The sequence below is a fragment of the Furipterus horrens genome, unplaced genomic scaffold (assembly GCF_987537825.1).
Source record: "Furipterus horrens unplaced genomic scaffold, mFurHor1.1.pri manual_scaffold_13, whole genome shotgun sequence".
Taxonomy (NCBI): domain Eukaryota; kingdom Metazoa; phylum Chordata; class Mammalia; order Chiroptera; family Furipteridae; genus Furipterus; species Furipterus horrens.
In genome coordinates this window covers 43,921,219-43,940,357 of record NW_028327183.1, presented here as the reverse complement: position 1 = coordinate 43,940,357, position 19,139 = coordinate 43,921,219, and the positions used below count along the sequence as shown (strand labels likewise).

Sequence of the window (19,139 nt, the reverse complement as noted above, 5' to 3'; positions counted from 1 at the left end):
CCTGACCTTCAATTCTAGTCTTAAACCGACAGAATCATATTGACCCTTTATGTTTAATCTGAAAATGATTTCCTTTTGATCTGTGTGTGGCAAAGGCTTTAAAATGATTCATTCCTCTCTCCTTGGACTGTGCTGGCCCATAGGAGCTGCAGCTCATGAGCTGCCGTCAGGGCTTTGAGCCAATGGAGAGTGGACTGGGAGTCTCGGGGAGGAGAAAAAATAAGGAGCCAGGATTTGAGGCCTTGTGTTGCAACTCTGCTATTCTGGGTCTCTGGACTATGTATTTACGGTGTGTTTCTTTATCTTGTTTTTTTCCTTTGTAATTTAAAAGATTTTATTTATTTATTGTTAGAGAGAGGTGAAGGGAGGGAGAAAGAGAGGGAGAGAGAGAAGCATTGATCGGTTGCCTCTTACATGCATCTCAACCCGGGACCAAACCCACAACCCAGGCATGTGCCCTGACTGGGAATCGAACCAGCGACCCTTTGGTTCATAGGCCAGCGCTCAATCCACTGAGCCACACCAGCCAGGGCTACCTTGTGTTTCTGATGTTTTGACCTCTGGGGCTCTCCCAGGGTTAGCCAGCTGCCAGACACGGTAAACCACTCACCTGCTAGTGAGTGTACCTTCCCTGTGCAAGCAAAGCAGTGCAGAGCTCAGACCCCAACCACCTACTGTACCGGCTCCTGCAGTCCTGGGCCATATTGACCTGTCCTTATCACCCCAAGGCAGGTACCAGACCACTCAGGACAGTCCCTACTTCCTAGGACCTGCTGAAATGGTTAAAACTGGCCAGACCCGAACCCGCTTACCTGTTCCTTCCCACAGGAAGCACAGGAAAGCTCTCCCTCACGTTCGTTCCCCCCTCACTTCTGACCAACCCTGGCGCTTCCCTGCATGGCCTGCGGCATGCCTGCCCCTCCTCTGGGGAACTGTGGGTGACAAACTATCTTTCCTAAAAAAATTTTTTTTATCCTCACCGAGGACATTTTTTTTTTCTCATTGCATTTTTAGAAAGGGAGGGAGGGAGAGAGAGAAACAACGTGAGAAACATCGATCGGTTGCCTCCCTTACGCACCCCAACCTGCAGCCTAGGTATGTGCCCTGACGGGGAGTCCAACCCCCAACCTTTTGGTATAGGAGACAACGCTCCTACCAGCTGAGCCACCTGTCCAGAGCACAGACTATCTTTTCAATGGCAATTGTCTCCTGATCCGTTGGCCTCAGCATAACTCAATAATAGTAAACCCTCCAGTTTGTAAACATTCTCTCTGTGGGTCTCTCTGTGTGGCAGACAGAATAACGGCTTCTCAAACATATCTGAATCCCAAACCCCCCAGACCCTGTCAATATGGGACCTTTGGTGGCAAAGCAGACTTTGCAGATGTGATTAAATTAAGGATCTTGAGATGTGGAGATGATATTGGACTATCCAGACAGGTCCAGTGTCATCTCAAGGATGTGCATAAGAGGGAGGCAAAAGCGTGACAGAGAAGGACGTGTGACCACAGAAGGTCAAAGCGATTCAAGGCCACGAGACCAGGCAGACAGGTGACGTTGAGAAGCTGAAAAGGTCAAGGAAAGGAATTCTTCCCTCAGCACTTCCAGAAGGAACACAGCCCTGGTGACACCTGGATTTTCACCCAGTGAGACCCATTTTGAACTTCTGACATCAGAAGTGTAAAAGAATACCCTTGTGTTGTTTTAAGTAGTGAGATGTGTGGTAATTTGTTACAGCAGCTGCAGGAAACTAATAGTCTTTCTCCTCGTCTCTTCAGGTCTCTGGCCCTCCCACCTCCCTTCTCTGAGTCTGCGTTCATTCTATTCACTAAAATACTCTAAAATCTCTCCCATGTATCTCCTCTCCTTTTTCATGATCAGAGCTCTGGGCAGTGAGTATTAATACTACTAATACTCATAGTGTTAATGCTACTGCTACGGACTGTGGTAATTTCTTATAGCAACAATGGGAAACTAATACAGTAGTCCCTCTCTATGTCGTGATTCACTGATCATGGCCTGGCTGTATCGCGGGGTTTTTTAAAATATTATATTTAATTATTTATCGCGGATTTTTCGCTATATCGTGGGATTTTGCAGTACTGTATACATATGTTGTTAAAGTTACGTAGGTTTAAGAGTGTAGAATATGTTTAGGAATATAAGTAGTGTTTATAAAAGTGTGGAAAAGGTTAATAAGGGAGTGGGAAAGGTTAATAAGGGACTGGGAATGGTTTATAAGTGTGTGGGAAGGGTTTATAAAGCCTTAAAATATATATATATATATATATATATATATATATATATATATATACTAATATACTAAGATAAATGTAAGGTTCCGAGTTCACGGGGGTGTCTAGAATGCAATACCCACAATAAGTGAGGGAATGCTGTACTCACTCATACGTAGTAGCTAAGAGTTCTGTAACACTTAGAATGTGGCAGCTGCCATCCTGAGCACATTATATATTATAAAGAACAATTAGTTTCATCTTTACAAAACCCCTGTGGGGTAATTACCATCATTGCCCCCATTTTACAGATGAAGCAAATAAGGGAAGCCAAAGGACTTGCCTGCATTCTCACAGCCAGGAAGTGGCAGAGCTGAGATTTGAACCCTGGCAGACTGGATTCACAAGCCACACTCTGCAGCTCACTCACTGTTATTTTTTGGCACTGAATCTATGCTCTGAAATCCTGTTGAACAAATGAGTTAATGGATAACTGCTGTGTTCTCTTCCACCCTCCCCTTGCATGGTTGACAGTTTCTGGGTGACCTTTAATTTCACAAGTGTTTTTCTAACACTTGAGTATGACCCTGCTCCTTACCGCCTTTCCCCTCTCCTCGTCGCCTGCAGGGTCAGCTTTTTGACCCTTCACAAATGACCCAGTTGACTTCTCCAGGTTTATCTTTCATGTGCTCCCCCACCCCGAGGCTCCAGGTTCTTATTTCTGAACAGACCTTGCTTTCTCTTGGCGTGGGTTGTTTCCTCTGTCTGGGAGGCCATCTCTTTTTCTAGGCCTGGAAAACCTCCATCAGAATCTTTCAAGATGCAGTTTGGCTGTCTCAGTCTGCCCAGCCTTCGCTGGTCCCCAGGCTGGGCTAGAAGTGCCCCCTCCCTGGCCCCTGCCCTGTTGTGTTTCCGGCACCTGCTACATCACCGAGGACGGCAACCGTCTGGAGCTGTGTATTCATTTCCTATCGCAGCTACAACAAAGTACTACACACTCCATGGGGGTCAGAAGTATAAAATGGGTCTTGTTTGGTTAAAATTTTTAGGTTCAGTAAGAGCCTCAAAAACCCCCACCCAATAAGTTGATTAGCAGGAAGTAAAAACCACGAACAATGACTATTGAGCAGTCCAGTGAAAAGTTCCTCAAATCTTGCAAAACACCAGTAGGAGGTAGAAAATTTTTTACTCCCTTATTCTATTCTTCTCCCCAGCAACACGCCCAACAAATCACCAAGTGCCTTCTCCCCAGCAACATACTCAACAAAACACCAAGTACCTCGTTGTTCCCACCATTGTGCCCGTTGTTACCCCCAGACTCAACCCATTGTTCCCGCCGTTACCCCCAGGCCCAACCAATGACTAGGCGCCCCGATAGCCTGTTCCAGTCATTCCCTATCCCTCCCTTTAAAACCTTGTCAGCCTGTACGCCAGCTGCTGTTCTCTCCTTTGAGACAGCCCGGCAGGTTCCTCTTAATAAATCTTGCATCTCAGCTTCCTTGGTTTCGGTTTTTACTATTTCTAACAAAAATCAAGGTGTGTGTGGAGGCTGTATTGCCTCTGAAGGTTCTAGGGCAGTGGTTCTCAACCTGTGGGTCACGACCCCTTTGGGGGTCAAACGATCCTTTCACAGGGGTCGCCTAAGACCATCGGAAAACACAGATATAATTACATATTGTTTTTGTAATTAATCACTATGCTTTAATTATGTTCAACTTGTAACAATGAAAATACATCCTGCATATCAGATATTTACATTACGATTCATAACAGTAGCAAAATTACAGTTATGAAGTAGCAATGAAAATAATTTTATGGTTGGGGGTCACCACAACATGAGGAACTGTATTAAAGGGTCGTGGCCTTAGGAAGGTTGAGAACCACTGCTCTAGCGGATCTTCTGTTTCCTTGCTTTTCCAGGTTCAAAAGGCTGCCTGCATCCTTTGGCTCTTGGCCCCTTCCCCCAGCTTCAAAGTCACAGCATGGCACCCTCCACTCTCTGACTCTCCTCTGTGGTCACATTTCCTCTCTAACTCTGACCCTCCTCCCTCCCTCCTATAACAACTTTTGTGATTACATTGAGCCCACTAGATAATCCAAAGTCATCACCCCATCTCAAGATCCTTAACTTAATCACATCTACAAAGTCCGTTCTACTACGTAAGGTCCCATAGTCACAGGGTCTGGTGATTTGGACATGGATATCTTTGGGAGGGGGAATTTGCCTGCCTACCACGTGTGGTGTCTGTTCCCCCATCGGAGCGGGCAGAGAGTTGGGTGAGGTTCCTCTGTGGCTCCCCAGCATCGCCCAGCACAGAGCCAAGTCAAGACTGAAATCAGCCCTGGCTGGTGTGGCTCAATGGAATGAGTGCCGGCCTCTGAACCAAAGGGCCGCAGGTTCGATTCCCAGTCAGGGCACATGCCTGGGTTGCGGGCCAGGTCCCCAGTAGTGGGTGTGCGAGAGGCAGCCACCCATGGATGTTTCTCTCACTCTATTTCTCCCTTCTCCTCTCTCTAAACATAAATAAAATCTTAAAAAATAAATAAATAAAATAATTTAAAAAGAAAAGAAAAAGACTGAAATCGTTTGCTGAATGTGTGTGTGCCATGAATTAGATCTTTGTCCCTGAGGCTCTGCTGAAAACCCTTCAGCATTATCTCAGTCTCTGAGCCCTTCGGGACTTCTCCTCCGCCTGCTTCCCCAGCCCCGCCTCCTACACACTTCCCCACTGTCTCTTTTCTTCAGCCACGCTGGCCTTTCTTTCAGCCATTAGGACTTGACCTAGGTCTTCCCTACCTCTGAGCCTTTGCTCATGCTGTTCCCTTGTCGCTGTTCCCCACACCACCAACCCCACTGGACTGAGAGCTGCATGGGGACATGCAAAGCATCGGTCTCGATTCTGGTGTGTCCCCAGGACCTGGCACAGGTTAGGTGCTTCGTAAATATTTGTGTTCTATCAGCCAGACTGTCTGCTAAATGACCCCGGAGGCACTTTCTGGAACTCCCGGCCGTGAACTGGCTGGGACAGGGATTCCACCTCTCTCCAGGATTTCAACTTCCTCCAAGGTCTGCAAACGGTGCCAGGTCCTGGCCGGTGCTGGCACCCGAACTCGCACAGGCTGGTGCCCGAGCTCAGCCTGGCTTTGCCACCTCTCCAGCATCATTGTTTTGCTTGTCTCGAAAAGAGAGCAGGAGAGTTAGGAAATGGGCGTCTTTCTTGGAGTGAAGCCCCATAATACAGCCAGCTGAGCTCCAGCCAAGCCACCCTTGCCAGAGACATCAGAAAGACACTCCCGCCTGCCAGGTGTGGCTCAGGGGACTGAGCACCCGCCTGTGAGCCGAAGGGCACATGCCTGGGTTGCAGGCTGGGTCCAGTTGGGGGCAAACGCACACTGATGATTCTCTCCGTCTCTTTCTCCCTCCCTTCCCTTCTCTCTAAAAATAAATAAATAAAATCTTAAAAAGAAGATATTCGCTGACCCTCTCCTCTAAATTCCACTTCATGGTCTCTGCCCTCTGTTAGTCCCCTGCCTCTCACCCTGGGGCCCAGAAACATTGTCTCGTGCTTAACCATGCGGTCTGCCTCCCAGGGACAGAAGATGCCTTGACCTGCTGAGCAAAGGATTCCCATCCCGGATCAGCGATTTTCCTTCCTTCATTATGAATTAAATCAAACCCAGTGGACACAGTTCAGTGCCTGCCCTGTGGGACTGCACCAGCTGGGTTTCCATCCCCGCCCTCCCACTCGCTTAAGGTGCGACTCCGGGCAAGATTCCTGGAGTGGCCTGTGCCTCAGTTTCCTCATCTGCAAAATGAGACGAATATCACCACAGAGGGTGGCTGTGAGGATTCTACAGGTTAATACTCAGGAAGCCTTTGGAATAGGGGCAGCCCTATGTGACCTGTGTAAGAGCTTTGCGGAACAGATTCACAGACATCAAAACACACAGAAGAGTGTAGAGAGATTGCAAACACTCTCGGACACATTGCCCTGCTTCCCTAAGCCTTAACACTGTGCCATACTTGCTTCCGATTTCTTTTCTTAAGATATCAAATGTTACTCATAGAAGGAAAGCCTCTACGCCCTTCCCCCGTTTACCTTCTCTCTGACTTAAGGGGAAACCACTGGGCTGAGCTTGGAGTTTTTCATTGTCGCCAATGTTTCCAGTTCTTTATTAAACAGGATATACCTATAAACAATATAGAATACTTCTTTATGTGTTTCTAAAGTTCATATGAAAGGACAGTACCCTGTGATGTCATGTGTTTTTCTCCCACAGAGACTGGGGATTCTATGTAAGCATCGTGTGTAGTTAGTTCATCCATTTTCCTTACTTACAGGGTATCTCGTTGTTAGAATCTGCCACGGTTTGTTTGCCACTGTTTTGTTACTGATAGCTGTTCCCAGTTTTCAGCTATCACACCCAATACTAAAATAAAAGTTCTTACATAGACACACACATATACTCACACACACACACTCACACACACACACACATCTTGATGGCCACAGCTTTTTTTTTTATGATTTTATTTATTTATTTTTAGAGAGAGGGGAAGGGAGGGAGAAAGAGGGAGAGAAACATTAATATGTGATTGCCTCTCACATGCCTCCAACTGGGGATCTGGCCCGCAACCCACGCGTGTACCCTGACTGGGAATCGAACTGGTGACCCTTTGGTTCACAAGCCGGCACTTCATCCACTGAGCCACACCAGCCAGGGCTCGGGTACAGGTTTGAGAGTTTCTCAAGAGCACAGACCTACCCAGAATAGAAACTGCTGGACCATGCCATACCCTCATTTTCTACTTTACCCGATATTTCAAACTGAGTTCTTCTGGGTACAAGAACTCACTGCTTACAATATTAAATTATAAGTTTTTAGTTGAAATCATTTAAGAAGTTGCAAAAAATAGAACAGAGAATTAATCCCTTTGTATGCAACACGAAGTTTCCCCCCAGTGATATCTGAGGTAACTATAGTACTTCCCCAAAACCAGGGATGAATATCGCTACATTATTCAATCAGTTACAGACCTGATTCAGATTTCATCAGCACTTCTAAGTTCTGAGAAATGTTACCAAATGTGAAGATTTCAGTACCCACTACCACAGTCTGGATACAGAACTGTTCCATCCCACAAAGACACTCCCTTGGGGCCCTGGATGGATAACTCCGTTGGTTAGAGCATTGTCCTGATATACTAAGGTTGCAGGTTCGATCCCTAGGCAGGGCACATACAAGAGTCAACCAAGGAATGCATAAATAGTTGGAACAACAGATCGATGAGTGTGTGTGTGTCTCTCTCCCCTTTCCTCCCTCCCTCCCTCTCTAAAATCGATAAATATAATTTTGTAAAGGCTTTATTTATTTATTTTTAGAGAGAGAGGAAGGGAGGAGAAAGAGAGGGAGAGAAACATCAATGCGTGGTTGCCTCTCGCATGCCCCCGACTTGGGACCTGGTCCGCAACCCAGGCATGTGCCCTGACTGGGAATCGAACCAGCAACCCTTTGGTTCACAGGCCAGCATTCAATCCTCTGAGCCACACCAGCCAGGGTAATAAATACAAATTTTAAAAAAGACACTCCCTTGTGTTATCCCTAAATAATGATACTTTCCCCAAACTCTACCCAGCGGTGGGTGATCTGTTCTCCATCAGTGTAACTTTGTCACTTCCAGAATGTTCTATAAATGCAGTCACACACCATGTAATTTTCACTCAACATGATGCTCTTGAGTTCCACTGAAGTTGCTGCTTGTATCAATTGTTCATTCCTTCTTATTGCTGAGTGGTATTTCATTGTATCTGTATATGAGTTTGTTTTTCCAATGGCTGATTAAAAGACCTTTGGGTTATTTCAGATTTGAGCTCTTTCAGATAAAGCTGCTATGAACATTTGTGTACAGGTTTTTGTGTAAAGGATAAATATCCAGGAGCACCATTTTTAAAAATTCTTTTTTTTTTCACAGCAGTGATATTGTGTGCTCAATGCAATCCTTTTGTTTTTTTTTAATCCTTACCCAAGGATGTTTTTATTGATTTGAGAGAGGGAGAAGGAGAAAGATTGATGTGAGAGAAAAACATCAATTGGTTGACATCCCCCCCACTTCTACCCTGCATGCACCCCAGCCAGGGATGGAACCCAAAGCCTACGTTATGTGCCCTTACTGGGAATCAAACCCGCAGCTCCTTGGTGTATGAGAAGATGCTCCAACCAACCAAGACACTGTCAAGGCTCCATTAATATGTTTATTCAGCACTTTTACTTTTTTTTTCTTTATTGTTTTTCTATCATAATTGTCTATTCAGCAATTTGTGTGAATTTGGAACCTCTGAGTCCCTGTGGGAAACTCAGATCTTAATTAATTGTCTACAAGGGAAGGGAAATGGACTAAATTAGCTGTGGGTGAAGTTAGCCAGCTCTTTGCCAACTGACTTAGAGAATAATCATTTGTTGTATTTTACCTGCTGGACTCCAAAGCTCAGTTACTTCTCTTAGCTCTCTGTAGGTAGATGCAATTGTGACCTCTGTTTTCCAAAATAGAAAAGGGAGACTCAGAAAGGAAAACCCCTTGTGCAAAGCAACACAGCCAGGAAATGGCAAGGAGGGTTTGGGAATATGCAACCAGGCTCCGGGGTTCTTCAGAAGCACTACAGCCTGGTTTCTAAAACGATGGTCTTTGGAGGCAGCCGACTTGCAGGTCTTCCTTTCTTGGCTGGGAGCCCTGGAAATAAAATGACCAAGGCACTCTGGGTCTGTTTCTCTCTCTGTAAATGGGGGGCAATAGAAGCTAGTGCGCAGGTCCATGGGGAGAAATTACGGATGAGGAAAGTAAAGCGGAAACTGGGGGTGTGGGCCACAGCAGGCCTTCTGTAAATATTAGTAGTTATTATTATCTTCGCTATTATGCTGGACAATTCCTAAGGACACGTGACGTTCTTAGCAAGAGTGTGGGGCAGGAGGAAAGGGAACAGACTCCCAGGATCCAAAGAGACAAGAAAGCCTGCTCCCGTTCTGTCACGTGGTTAGAAGTCCAGAGGGGCCGATAAGGTGTTTCTGATCCCACTCACAAGGCGGAGCCAACGATACGCTCTTCCAATGGAGACGCTAGAATTAAATAACCTCTTTGGCGTCGGGAGGGGCGCGCAGACACGGTGGCCAATGGTAAGCGGCGTAGGGGTAATGGAGGCGGAGAAAGCGCCACGCCCCTAGTAGGCGTGGCCTTGGGTCTTTAAGTAGTTCCCGCCGAGCGCAAGGGGCAGGGCTTTCGGACTGTCTTTCACTATGGCGGTTCGCTGGGGTATCGTGTCAGCCGGCCTTATCTCCAGCGACTTCACGACCGTGCTGCGGACGCTGCCTCGCTCCGAGCACCAGGTCCGCCCTCCCTCCGAAGCCCTTGGGGGAAGAGCTGGCGGGGGCCGGGACTCGTGGGCCTGCGGGTGGAGGGAGTTAGGGTTCCGGACTTCCAAGCCCCCGAGTCAGTGGAACAACTTCCAATTCCCTCCTCACTCCTTTCTCCACTTCTGTCTTGTAAGCGCGAATTCCGTGAGGTTTGGGAGAGGCCTGATCTGAGCTGCTGTGAAGAGAAGAAATGTAGCTAGCAGGGCATTTAATCATCGCTTGCCCAGATCTCTTTCCCAGGACCCAAGTGTCCAGCCTCCGGTCACCTCCCACCCCTAGGACCAGATTTCTCCTCCCCCGTCTTGGGGTGTGTAATTTCTGCTCACCGCGGGGCCTTCTCCATCACCTCGTCCCATCCACCAGTCTTTCACGCTTGCCTCAGGTGGTGGCGGTAGCGGCCCGCGACCTGAGCCGCGCCAAGGAGTTTGCAAAGAAACACGACATCCCCAAGGCCTACGGGTCGTATGAGGAGCTGGCCAAGGACCCGAACGTGGGTGAGTGACGGGGGCCGCGGGGGCCACCGAGATGCTGCCTCCAGGTGTTCCATAGGAGGTACCAGGCTCCGCGGGCCCGGCCAGTCCCTTTGGGCTTCTGGAAGGACCTTTGGCTGGGAGGCAGAGCCATAGGGATGGGTTTGGTCCGAGATGAATTACTTAGTATAAAACTGCATGTAGGAGCCAGGCCTCCACCGTAAAAGCGGGTCTTGACTTTTTTAAGAGAGTCGGTTCAGGTTTTCACTATGTCTTGTGGCCGTGGCTTCGTGTCCCCAAGTGGCCTGGATGGAGAGGCAGGGCGGTGTAGTTGGACCTTGAGCTGGCTCTGGAGTTGGGCTGCCTGAATTGATGTTTTTCTTGTCTGCTTGTCCTCTGTTTTCCCTTTTTTTTTTCTTTTCATTACTTACTTTATTTTGTTTTTTCTATTATTAGCGATCCCCCAAACCCTCTTTCACGTCCTCCCAACCTCCTCCCCCCAAACTTTCCATGTATAATCCTCACCCCAGGACATGCTTATGGATTTTACAGAGAGGGGAAGGGACGCAGAGAGGGAGAGAAACATGGATGTGAGAGAGGAACAGCTATCCCTTGTCTCTTGCACACGCCCTAACCTGAGTGGGGAACAGAACCCGCAATCCAGACATGTGCCCTGACTGGGAATTGAACCCAGGACCTTCCTGTTTATGGGATGATGCTCCAACCAACTGAGCCAGTCTGGCCAGGGCTCTTTCTTTTTAAACGATTTTATTTATTTATTTTTAGAGAGACAGGAAGGCAGGGAGAAAGAATGGGAGAGAAACATCGAGGTACAAGTTAAACATCCATCGGCTGCCTCTGGCTTGCCGCTGCCACCCCCCCCCCCCCAACGGGGACCTGGTCCACCACCCAGGCGTGTGCCCTGACTGGACTTCAAGCCAGAGACCTTTCGGTTTGCGGGATGGTGCCCAACCCCTGAGCCACACCAGCCAGGACCAGGGCTCCTTATTTTTTAAACAGGCAAAATAATAGTATCTCCCTCTTGGTGTTGTGAGGATCAAGTGATTTAATGTACTTTCGGAGGGCTAGAAATGATCTGAGAAGAGAGTGATGGTAGCACGTGGTTAGCTCCTTTGTCATGGGAGCCTAGGGTTAGACCAGTGCCTTCGGCCTGGTACCCAGGTTGGAGGGACCCGGGTTCCTGGGATGCGGGAGGCGAGGTTTGGAGGTCTGTTGTGAGCGGGGCTTCTGACCTCTTGACTTCCTTCCTCCCAACCCAGAGGTGGCCTACATCGGCACCCAGCACCCCCAGCATAAGGCCGCGGTGCTGCTCTGCCTGGCAGCGGGCAAGGCCGTCTTGTGTGAGAAGCCCATGGGCGTGAATGCCCCAGAAGTGAGGGAAATGGTCGCCGAGGCCCGATCCCGAGGCGTCTTCCTTATGGAGGTAAGGGTCAAGGGGCCCTTTCAACATCCAGACTGGCGCTTCTCGCCATTACTCACCATGGTTGCCCGTGGGCATTTTTGGAAGGACCCAAAGGAAGGGTTTACCAAGAGTTAAGATGACCACAGAATGAACTGGGATAGGTTTGTTTGTAACAGAACCCACGGGCTGTTTAGTTATTAGGGGCCCAACTGCCCGCCGCCAGAGCATAACTCTCAATACCAGAGTTTAGCCCTGGCTGCTGTGGCTCAGTGGATTGCGCGTCGGCCTGCGAGCCAAGTGTCGGTTAGATGCCCAGTCAGGGCACATGACTTGGTTGCACATCAGGTCCCCAGTTGGGGGCGCGAGTGAGAGGCAACCACACAGTGATGTGTCTCTCCCTCTCTTTCTCCTTTCCCCTCTGTCTAAAAATAAATAAATAAATAAGTAAATAAACAAATAAATAATTTTTTAAAAAATACCAGTTTAGTGAAAAAAGAATTGTTTAATAGTTATATAGATTTAGATTATTTGTGGATTTTTGCTGTTAAGTCTTACTTTCTTTAAAACATCCACAAACACATAGTTCTGCCTCCCCCTACCAAAGCAGGCTAGTTTTAGAAAAGTCAGAGATACAGTTTTAGCTTTACTGGCAGCTCCCAATTATTCGATCCCGATTGGGGAGGTTTTGCCTGTGCTGTGATGCCCTCCAGCTCTTAATGCAGAACCGCATGGCGTTCCCAGCCTCCTTGTAAACCGCATGGAGTTCTCCCTTTCCTTTCCAAAACCGCAAAGGTGTTCCCCCTTTCCTTTCAAAGCCGCATGGTATTCTCTCCCTAAAACGTCTGCCGCTTGTTTTTAAATCCCTGACTGCGTCCTGTGACGCAATGGGCATGGTAACCAGTTTTGACCATTCACAGAACCTTGCGCAGGCTGTGTGTGCTCTTTGTGCCATTCCAAGGTCCAAAACCCCTCCCATCTTCTTGGGGCCTTGGAAGAACCAAAGCCATTTGCGTAACAAAGACACTGGCCACTAACCCCAGGCATGTGAAGGCACCTTAAAAGCTGTTTCCTTTCCCCATCCCCCAACCTGCAGGCTCGGGATTTTTGGAGACCCGCGTTTTGTAACATGTTGGCCAGAGGTAGTTGCGCTATGCCATGGGATCTACCTGCAGCATCACTGGGTGGGAGACATTGCTGACCGTCAGCATACACGGCCCTGGAAGGGTCCTTTGTCAGAGTCCCCGAAAAAAGATACCAGCAGTGAAAGTGGCAATGGGCCCAGTTTGGGTGAATTTCCAGGGGGAGAGGTCTGAAGGACCAAGGAACACCCTACCAACCCTCAAAGTAAAACATTATTAGTTTTTGCTCTTATCTGATGTGGATATCTACAGGCGCCTTGGACATCTTGCAGGTCGCCAGTAGTTAAAATGGCTGCCAGAGGGCAGTGAAGAGTGCCAGGAGTTAAGATGGCCACTGTGGGGGCGTGGCTAGCATCTATCTTTCTGTCAAGGAGTATTATTATGGTCCTCATACCTTGCTGTACTTTCTGACATTAGTAGCAATAGCTACCTCTCACTTCCCCACGTCCTATCTGGCCACCATATGCCTAATATTACTGAGCCTCTCACTCTGTAAAGTTCAATCCGTCTGAGAGGCAGATCGTGAAGATTTATTATGGTTACACAGTGCCTTCTCACTGTGTCTGCCAGTGCCAACGTTCTGTGAGTTTATTGCTTCCTCGTTTTTTATTGGCACTTAATGTGTGCCACATCCATTCCTAGGAATTGGGGACTCATAATGTTGAAGACACAGACTCCATTTTCTAGGTGTTTAAAGTCTGCTATGGCCATGGAAATGGGCGAGCCCAAGACTCAGTTACATGAACTTTTTTTTTTTTTTTTTTAAGATTTTACTTATTTTTAGAGAGAGGGAAAGGGAGGGAGAAAGGGAAGGACAGAAACATCAATGTATGGTTGCCTCTGGTGCAACCCCCACTGAGGACCTGGCCCACATCCCAGGCATGTGCCCTGACTGGGAATCAAACCGGCAACCTTCCAGTTCACAGGCCGGTGCTCAATCCACTGAGCCTCACCAGCCAGGGCCTCATTTCTTATAAGGACACTAGTCCTATTGGATTAGGGCCCACCCTAATGACTTCATTTTAACTTAATGAACTCTTTTTAATTACCTCTGTAAAAAACCCCACCACCAGATACACTCATATGGGAAGTACTGGAGGGTTAGGCCCTCAAGATGGATTTGGTGGGGACCAAATTCAGCCCCTAACATTGGGAGACTAGAGTAATGATGCAGATGGGAAAGAGCAAGGCTGGAGTTGGGAACATGGGTGTGGAGAGGAGGGGAGAGGGCAGAGAGTTGGGCAGGACACAGTTTGGGGACTGATGAGCTGTGTGGAAGGAAAGGGGGGGTTCTTGCTTGGACACTGAGAACATTGGGTACCTCCTCCAGATTGAGCCCCAGAAGGGAGACCTGGTTGGTTAACCGCTGACCCCTTTCCTTCCATTTCCCATCCTGCTTCGTTCCCTCTGTGGTCTGCAGGCCATCTGGACCCGCTTCTTTCCGGCTGTAGAGGCTCTGAGGTCTGCTCTGGCTCAGGGAGCTCTGGGGGACCTACGAGTAGCTCGGGCGGAATTTGGGAAGGACCTCACCCACGTACCACGGGCCGTAGACTGGGCCCAGGCTGGCGGTGGCCTCCTGGACATTGGTATCTACTGCATCCAGTTCATCTCCATGGTCTTTGGTGGGCAGAAGCCGGAGAAGATTTCTGCCGTGGGAAGGCGCCATGAAACAGGTATGGTCTACTTGGGACTGTGTGATGGCGATAGGAGTGATCCTCTCTTACTTGGTGTACTGACCTGGGACTAAGTCTCCTAGCCCTTGAAAATTCAGCTACACAGCTGTAGAAACTTCCTGCAGGTAGTCAAAGAGGATCTGAGTATTGACAAGTTGTGTTTTGGGACTTTGCTGTGTGATCTTAATCAAGGAATTCAACCTGAGTCTTAAAATTAGTTACTTACTGGTAAAATGTCAACAATAGGGTTATCATAGAAATTAATGAGCCCTGGCTAGTGTGGCTTGATGGGTTGGGCGTCTCTCCCCCAAAACTGAAAGATCACGGATTCCATTGCTAGTCAGGGCACATGGCTGGGTTGCGGTTGTGGGCCCGGCCCCCAGTTGGGGGTGTGCAAGAGATCGATGTTTCTCTCCCTTTCTTTTCCCTCCTGTCCCCTCTCTCTAAAAGTAAATAAATAAAATCTAAGAAAGAAAGAGAGGGAGAGGGAAGGAGGGAGGGAGGGAGCCCTGGCCAGGTAGCTCAGTTGGTTAAAGCATTGTCCCTGTACGCCAAGGTTGCAGGTTTGATCCCCAGTCAGGGCACATACAAAAATCAGCCAATGAATGCACAAATAATGGAGCAACAAAGTGATGTTTCTCTCTTTCTCTCTCCCTTCCTCTCTCTAATAAATAAACAAATTAATTAATTAATTAATTTAAAAAGTGAATTAATAAAGTAACTTTTGAGGCAAATTAAGCAATTTATAAATACAAAGGATTTTTATTTTTTGAAGTTGTCTCAGTTAGCCTTCGCGGCACAGCAAACTACCCCAGAACTAGTGACATCAGATAACAACATTTATTCACTTGTGATTCTATGGGTTGCCAGTTTGGGCTGGGCTCAGCTGGAGTGGTTCTTCTGCTGCTCTCACTCATGCAGCAGCCCTCAGCCGGCTGTGGCACTGGAGCTGGGTGGTCTAGGATGGCCTCACTGATGTCTTACGGGTGTTGGCTGTTGTCTACGGATCATGGTTCTCCTCCACGTGGCCTCTCTAGCTGGCTAGCTTGGTCTCATTCACATCTTGGGCTCAGAGTTCTGGGTGCAGCAAAGAGAAGGCAGGCCCCAGTGTGTTTGCTAACTGTTTCATGGCCCAAAGCCAGCTCAGATTCCAGAGGTGGCCACACAGACTGTGACTCTGGATAGAAGGAGCTACCGAGTCATATTGCAAAGGGACACTCTTTGGGAAAGAAGAGGATTTGCGGTGGCCATCTTTGCAAATAGTACCACCGAAGGCAACGAATAACCAGGAAAAGAATACTTGGGGTGAAGGTCACACTTGAGAAAGCTGTCTTAGTCTACTCTTTGGCCAAGTTCTGCACTAAATAGTAGCTCTAACAACAGATCCCATTTATTAAGGGCTTCCTCTGCAATAGAGTTATTATAGGTATGCTCTCTCTGAAGTAGATATATTACGGTTGTCCCCATTTTACAGATGAGTACACTGAGTTGCAGAGAGGGAAAGTGACCTGTCCAGGCTCACATAGCAGATCCAGAATCAGATCGTGGTCTTATCTGAAACCAGAGAGAAGTGAGCCAGTAGGTCCTTCCAGCGATTGTATGCCCAGTGTATCCCACAACCAGGCTAGTACTTTACTGTGTTTCTTTTTAAAATTTATGTAATGTTTTATTTATTTATTTTTACAGAGAGAGTAAGAGAGGGAGAGAAACATTGTGTGGTTGCCTCTCACACGCCCCCAGATGGGGGCCAGGCCTGCAACCTAGGCATGTGCCCTGACTGGGAATCGAACCAGCAGCCCTTTGGTTTCCAGGCCGGCGCTCAATCCACTGAGCCACACCAGCCAGGGCACTGTGTTTCACTTTTAATTAATGCTATCTCTCTCTTATTGGGATCTGAATAGACTCCTTGGTGCTTTATGCATTTTACATCAATAATGTAATACTTATAGCAACCCTCCAAGGCAAGTTCTATTATTATCCTCATTTTAGAGATGAGGAAATGGATTCTCACACACCTATATGACAAGTATTTATAGAGGAAGAAATGAAAGCTCAGAGGAAAACTCTAATTTTTTTTTTTAACGTTTATTTGTTTGTTTATGCATTTTGGTAACAGCTTACTGAAATAATTCACATCCCATACAATTTATTCATTGAAAGTGTATAATTCCATGGCCTTAGTGTATCCACCAAGTTATGCATTTATCACCATAGTGAATTTTAGAATATTTACATTACTAAAAAAACAAAACAAAAAGTACCTAATTCTCCCAAACTGCTGAGCTCTCAGTAACCACTAATCTACTTCCTGGCCCTGTGGGTTTGCCAAATATTGAACATTTCACACAGGTGGAACTGTCCAACATGTGGCCTTTTGTGTCTGGCTTCATTCGCTTAGCATGAGTGCTTTCGGTTTTATCCATGTGGCAGTGTGTGCCAGAGCTTCACCAGGCAGGGTTTGTGACCCGGCTTGCCCCTGTCGGCCTCTTCCCCAGGTGTGGATGACACCGTCACGGTGCTGCTCCAGTACCCAGGAGGGGTCCACGGCAGCTTCACCTGCAGCATCACTGCCCAGCTGTGCAATGTGGCCTATGTGAGCGGGACCAAGGGCATGGCCCAGGTGAGGCGCCCCCAGCCGAGCTGGGGTTGGCCCACGTGCAGGGAACCGGGGCTCTTAGCAACAGGCGGGGGCCAGGTGCGGCTGCTGGACCTGGATTAGGGGCCTACCCAGTCCCTCCCACGCTGTGGTTCAGGAATCCATCCTCCACCGCCAGCCTGTTGAATGCGGGTTGGACCTCCAGGCTTCTTCCTGAGGGTGCACCTGTGGGTCTGTGAGAGCTCCTTAGGCCAGAGGAAACACCAGTTCTTATCAGCCCTGCTTAGAGGCCCGTAGTGACCTTTGGAATTGCTTCCAGGACTGGATCTAGGCGTTACCACAGAGTGGCTTCAGTGAGCTTCCTCGGGCCAGGTTATTGGAAAGAAATCCTGTTCTTAGCAGAAGAATTTGGACCTTGCCCTGGCTGCATCTCTTTCTATTTTCCCTTTTAGCCTACACTTGCGTATGGAAATAGTTTAGGCCTCTCAGGGCTCTGGAGCTGAAAAAAGAAAAAAGAAAAAGAAAAAATGGTCTCCTAGTGGATCAGAAGGTGCTGGGTGCTGGATTGTCTCCAAGGCGACATGGGAAGATAAGCAAGGCATCTTCACTAGGCCTACGCATCTGGTTAGAGAGGGATTTGCCCCTGGGGACACAGGCAGGCGTGTTTTTTTTTTTCTTTCTTTTTTTAGATCTTCTTAAAGATTTTATTTACTTATTTTCAAAGAGAGGAGAAGGGAGAGAAAAAGAGGGAAAGAAACATTGACATGTGAGAAAAACATCAGTTAATTGCCTCTCACATGTCCCCCCACTGGGGACCTGGCCTGCAACCCAGGCATGTGCCTGACCGGGAATCGAACCAGCAACTTTTTGAGTCATAGGGTGGTGCTCAGTCCACTGAGCCACACCAGCCAGGGCCAGACAGGTTCTAATGTGACAGCTGTTCTGCCAAGGAACAAACCTTCAGCAACCAGGTTAAGGGGGACTTGGAGCCCTTAAACAACCAGGTGAGAGAGGGAGGCTCCTGAGCAGCATCAGGCAGGAGCCCCCAGCAGCCCTCTTGGTGACTAGTGATGACTGTTAGGACCATCTCTTATCTCCCCCCAGATCCTTGACCCCTGCTGGTGTCCAACAGAACTGGTGGTAAAGGGGGAGCATAAGGAGTTTCCGCTGCCCCCGGCCCCAAACAAGGAGTTCAATTTTACAAATGGACCAGGCATGAGTTATGAGGCTAGGCACGTCCGGGAATGCCTGCGAAAGGGTAAGGAGGTGGAGGACGGTGGGGTGGGGTGGGGTGGGGTGGGGTGAGGAAGGTGGTAGGGCACGCCTGGTAAAGGAGGTGGGACCTCCCCACTCCTCAGCACTCAAGCGGCTGTTTAGAACTACATCTCCCAGGGCCCCCTGGGACACCATTTGCCTGATCCATGTATTACTGTGTCTCATGGGATTCTGGGAATTATAGTTCTTTTGGTCTTTAAGGTGTGACAAGGAGGGGTTTCCTAACTGTCCTCTCCCGCAGGCCTGAAGGAAAGTCCTGTGATTCCCCTGGCGGAAAGTGAGCTCCTGGCAGACATCCTTGAGGAGGTGAGGAAGGCCATTGGCGTCACCTTCCCCCAAGACAAACGCTGATGTAAGCCCTAAATAAATAAAGACGTGGCTTCCACAGAGATATTGGCGGTGATGGTTTGGTGGGGGCTGGAGACAGCCCACCATCTTAGGGGTCACCAAAGAATAAATTTGGTGGAAAGAGGTGGAGACAGGGGAGGAGGGCAGGTCAGGACCACATTTTCCACAAGCTCCTGGAGCAAACACCTGTCAGCAGATCCCCAGTTGGCCTGTGTGACCTTGGACTGGAAATAGTGTGTGTGTGTCGAAGGTGTGGCTAACTGCACTCACCCCAGCCTCTCTGCCATTTTCTCCTCCAGTAAGGGCTAACTGGGATGCTGCATGAACAGCCCATAGCACACAGTAGGTTCTCAACACATGCTAGCTGATGACCCTTCACTTAGAGGTCAGGCCTTTCCTGTATTGGCCTCCAGAAGCTCCAGGCCTCCATTAAGATACAAAGAGTTATTTCAACAGGAAAGAAGGGATTTGTCTGGACAAGTATTTCAATGGCCTTATTAGGCAAGCCTGGGTCATATGCCCATCTGTGTAGCGGGGTGAGTGCATTCCCACCCAAATTTCCAGCAGTGTAAGG

General features: G+C 48.3%; 1 protein-coding gene across 1 annotated transcript; it reads left to right on the top strand.

The window, feature by feature from the left end:
- Positions 1-9,501: 9,501 nt before the first annotated feature.
- DHDH (dihydrodiol dehydrogenase) lies at positions 9,502-18,606 on the top strand. The gene is made up of 7 exons (XM_090260565.1): positions 9,502-9,614; positions 10,024-10,135; positions 11,392-11,555; positions 14,094-14,346; positions 16,842-16,966; positions 18,047-18,200; positions 18,459-18,606. Exons 1-7 carry the CDS (start codon positions 9,525-9,527, stop codon positions 18,566-18,568), a joined length of 1,008 nt encoding a protein of 335 aa, XP_090116691.1. The 5' UTR covers positions 9,502-9,524; the 3' UTR covers positions 18,569-18,606.
- The last annotated feature ends 533 nt before the right edge of the window (positions 18,607-19,139 follow it).

Coding starts and splice junctions, on each gene's coding strand:
- DHDH (XM_090260565.1), top strand. CDS start 9,525: ATGGCGGTTCGCTGGGGTATCGTGTCAGCCGGCCTTATCTCCAGCGAC. Junction 14,347..16,841: donor GGGAAGGCGCCATGAAACAG/GTATGGTCTACT, acceptor CCTCTTCCCCAG/GTGTGGATGACACCGTCACG. Junction 16,967..18,046: donor GGACCAAGGGCATGGCCCAG/GTGAGGCGCCCC, acceptor ATCTCCCCCCAG/ATCCTTGACCCCTGCTGGTG.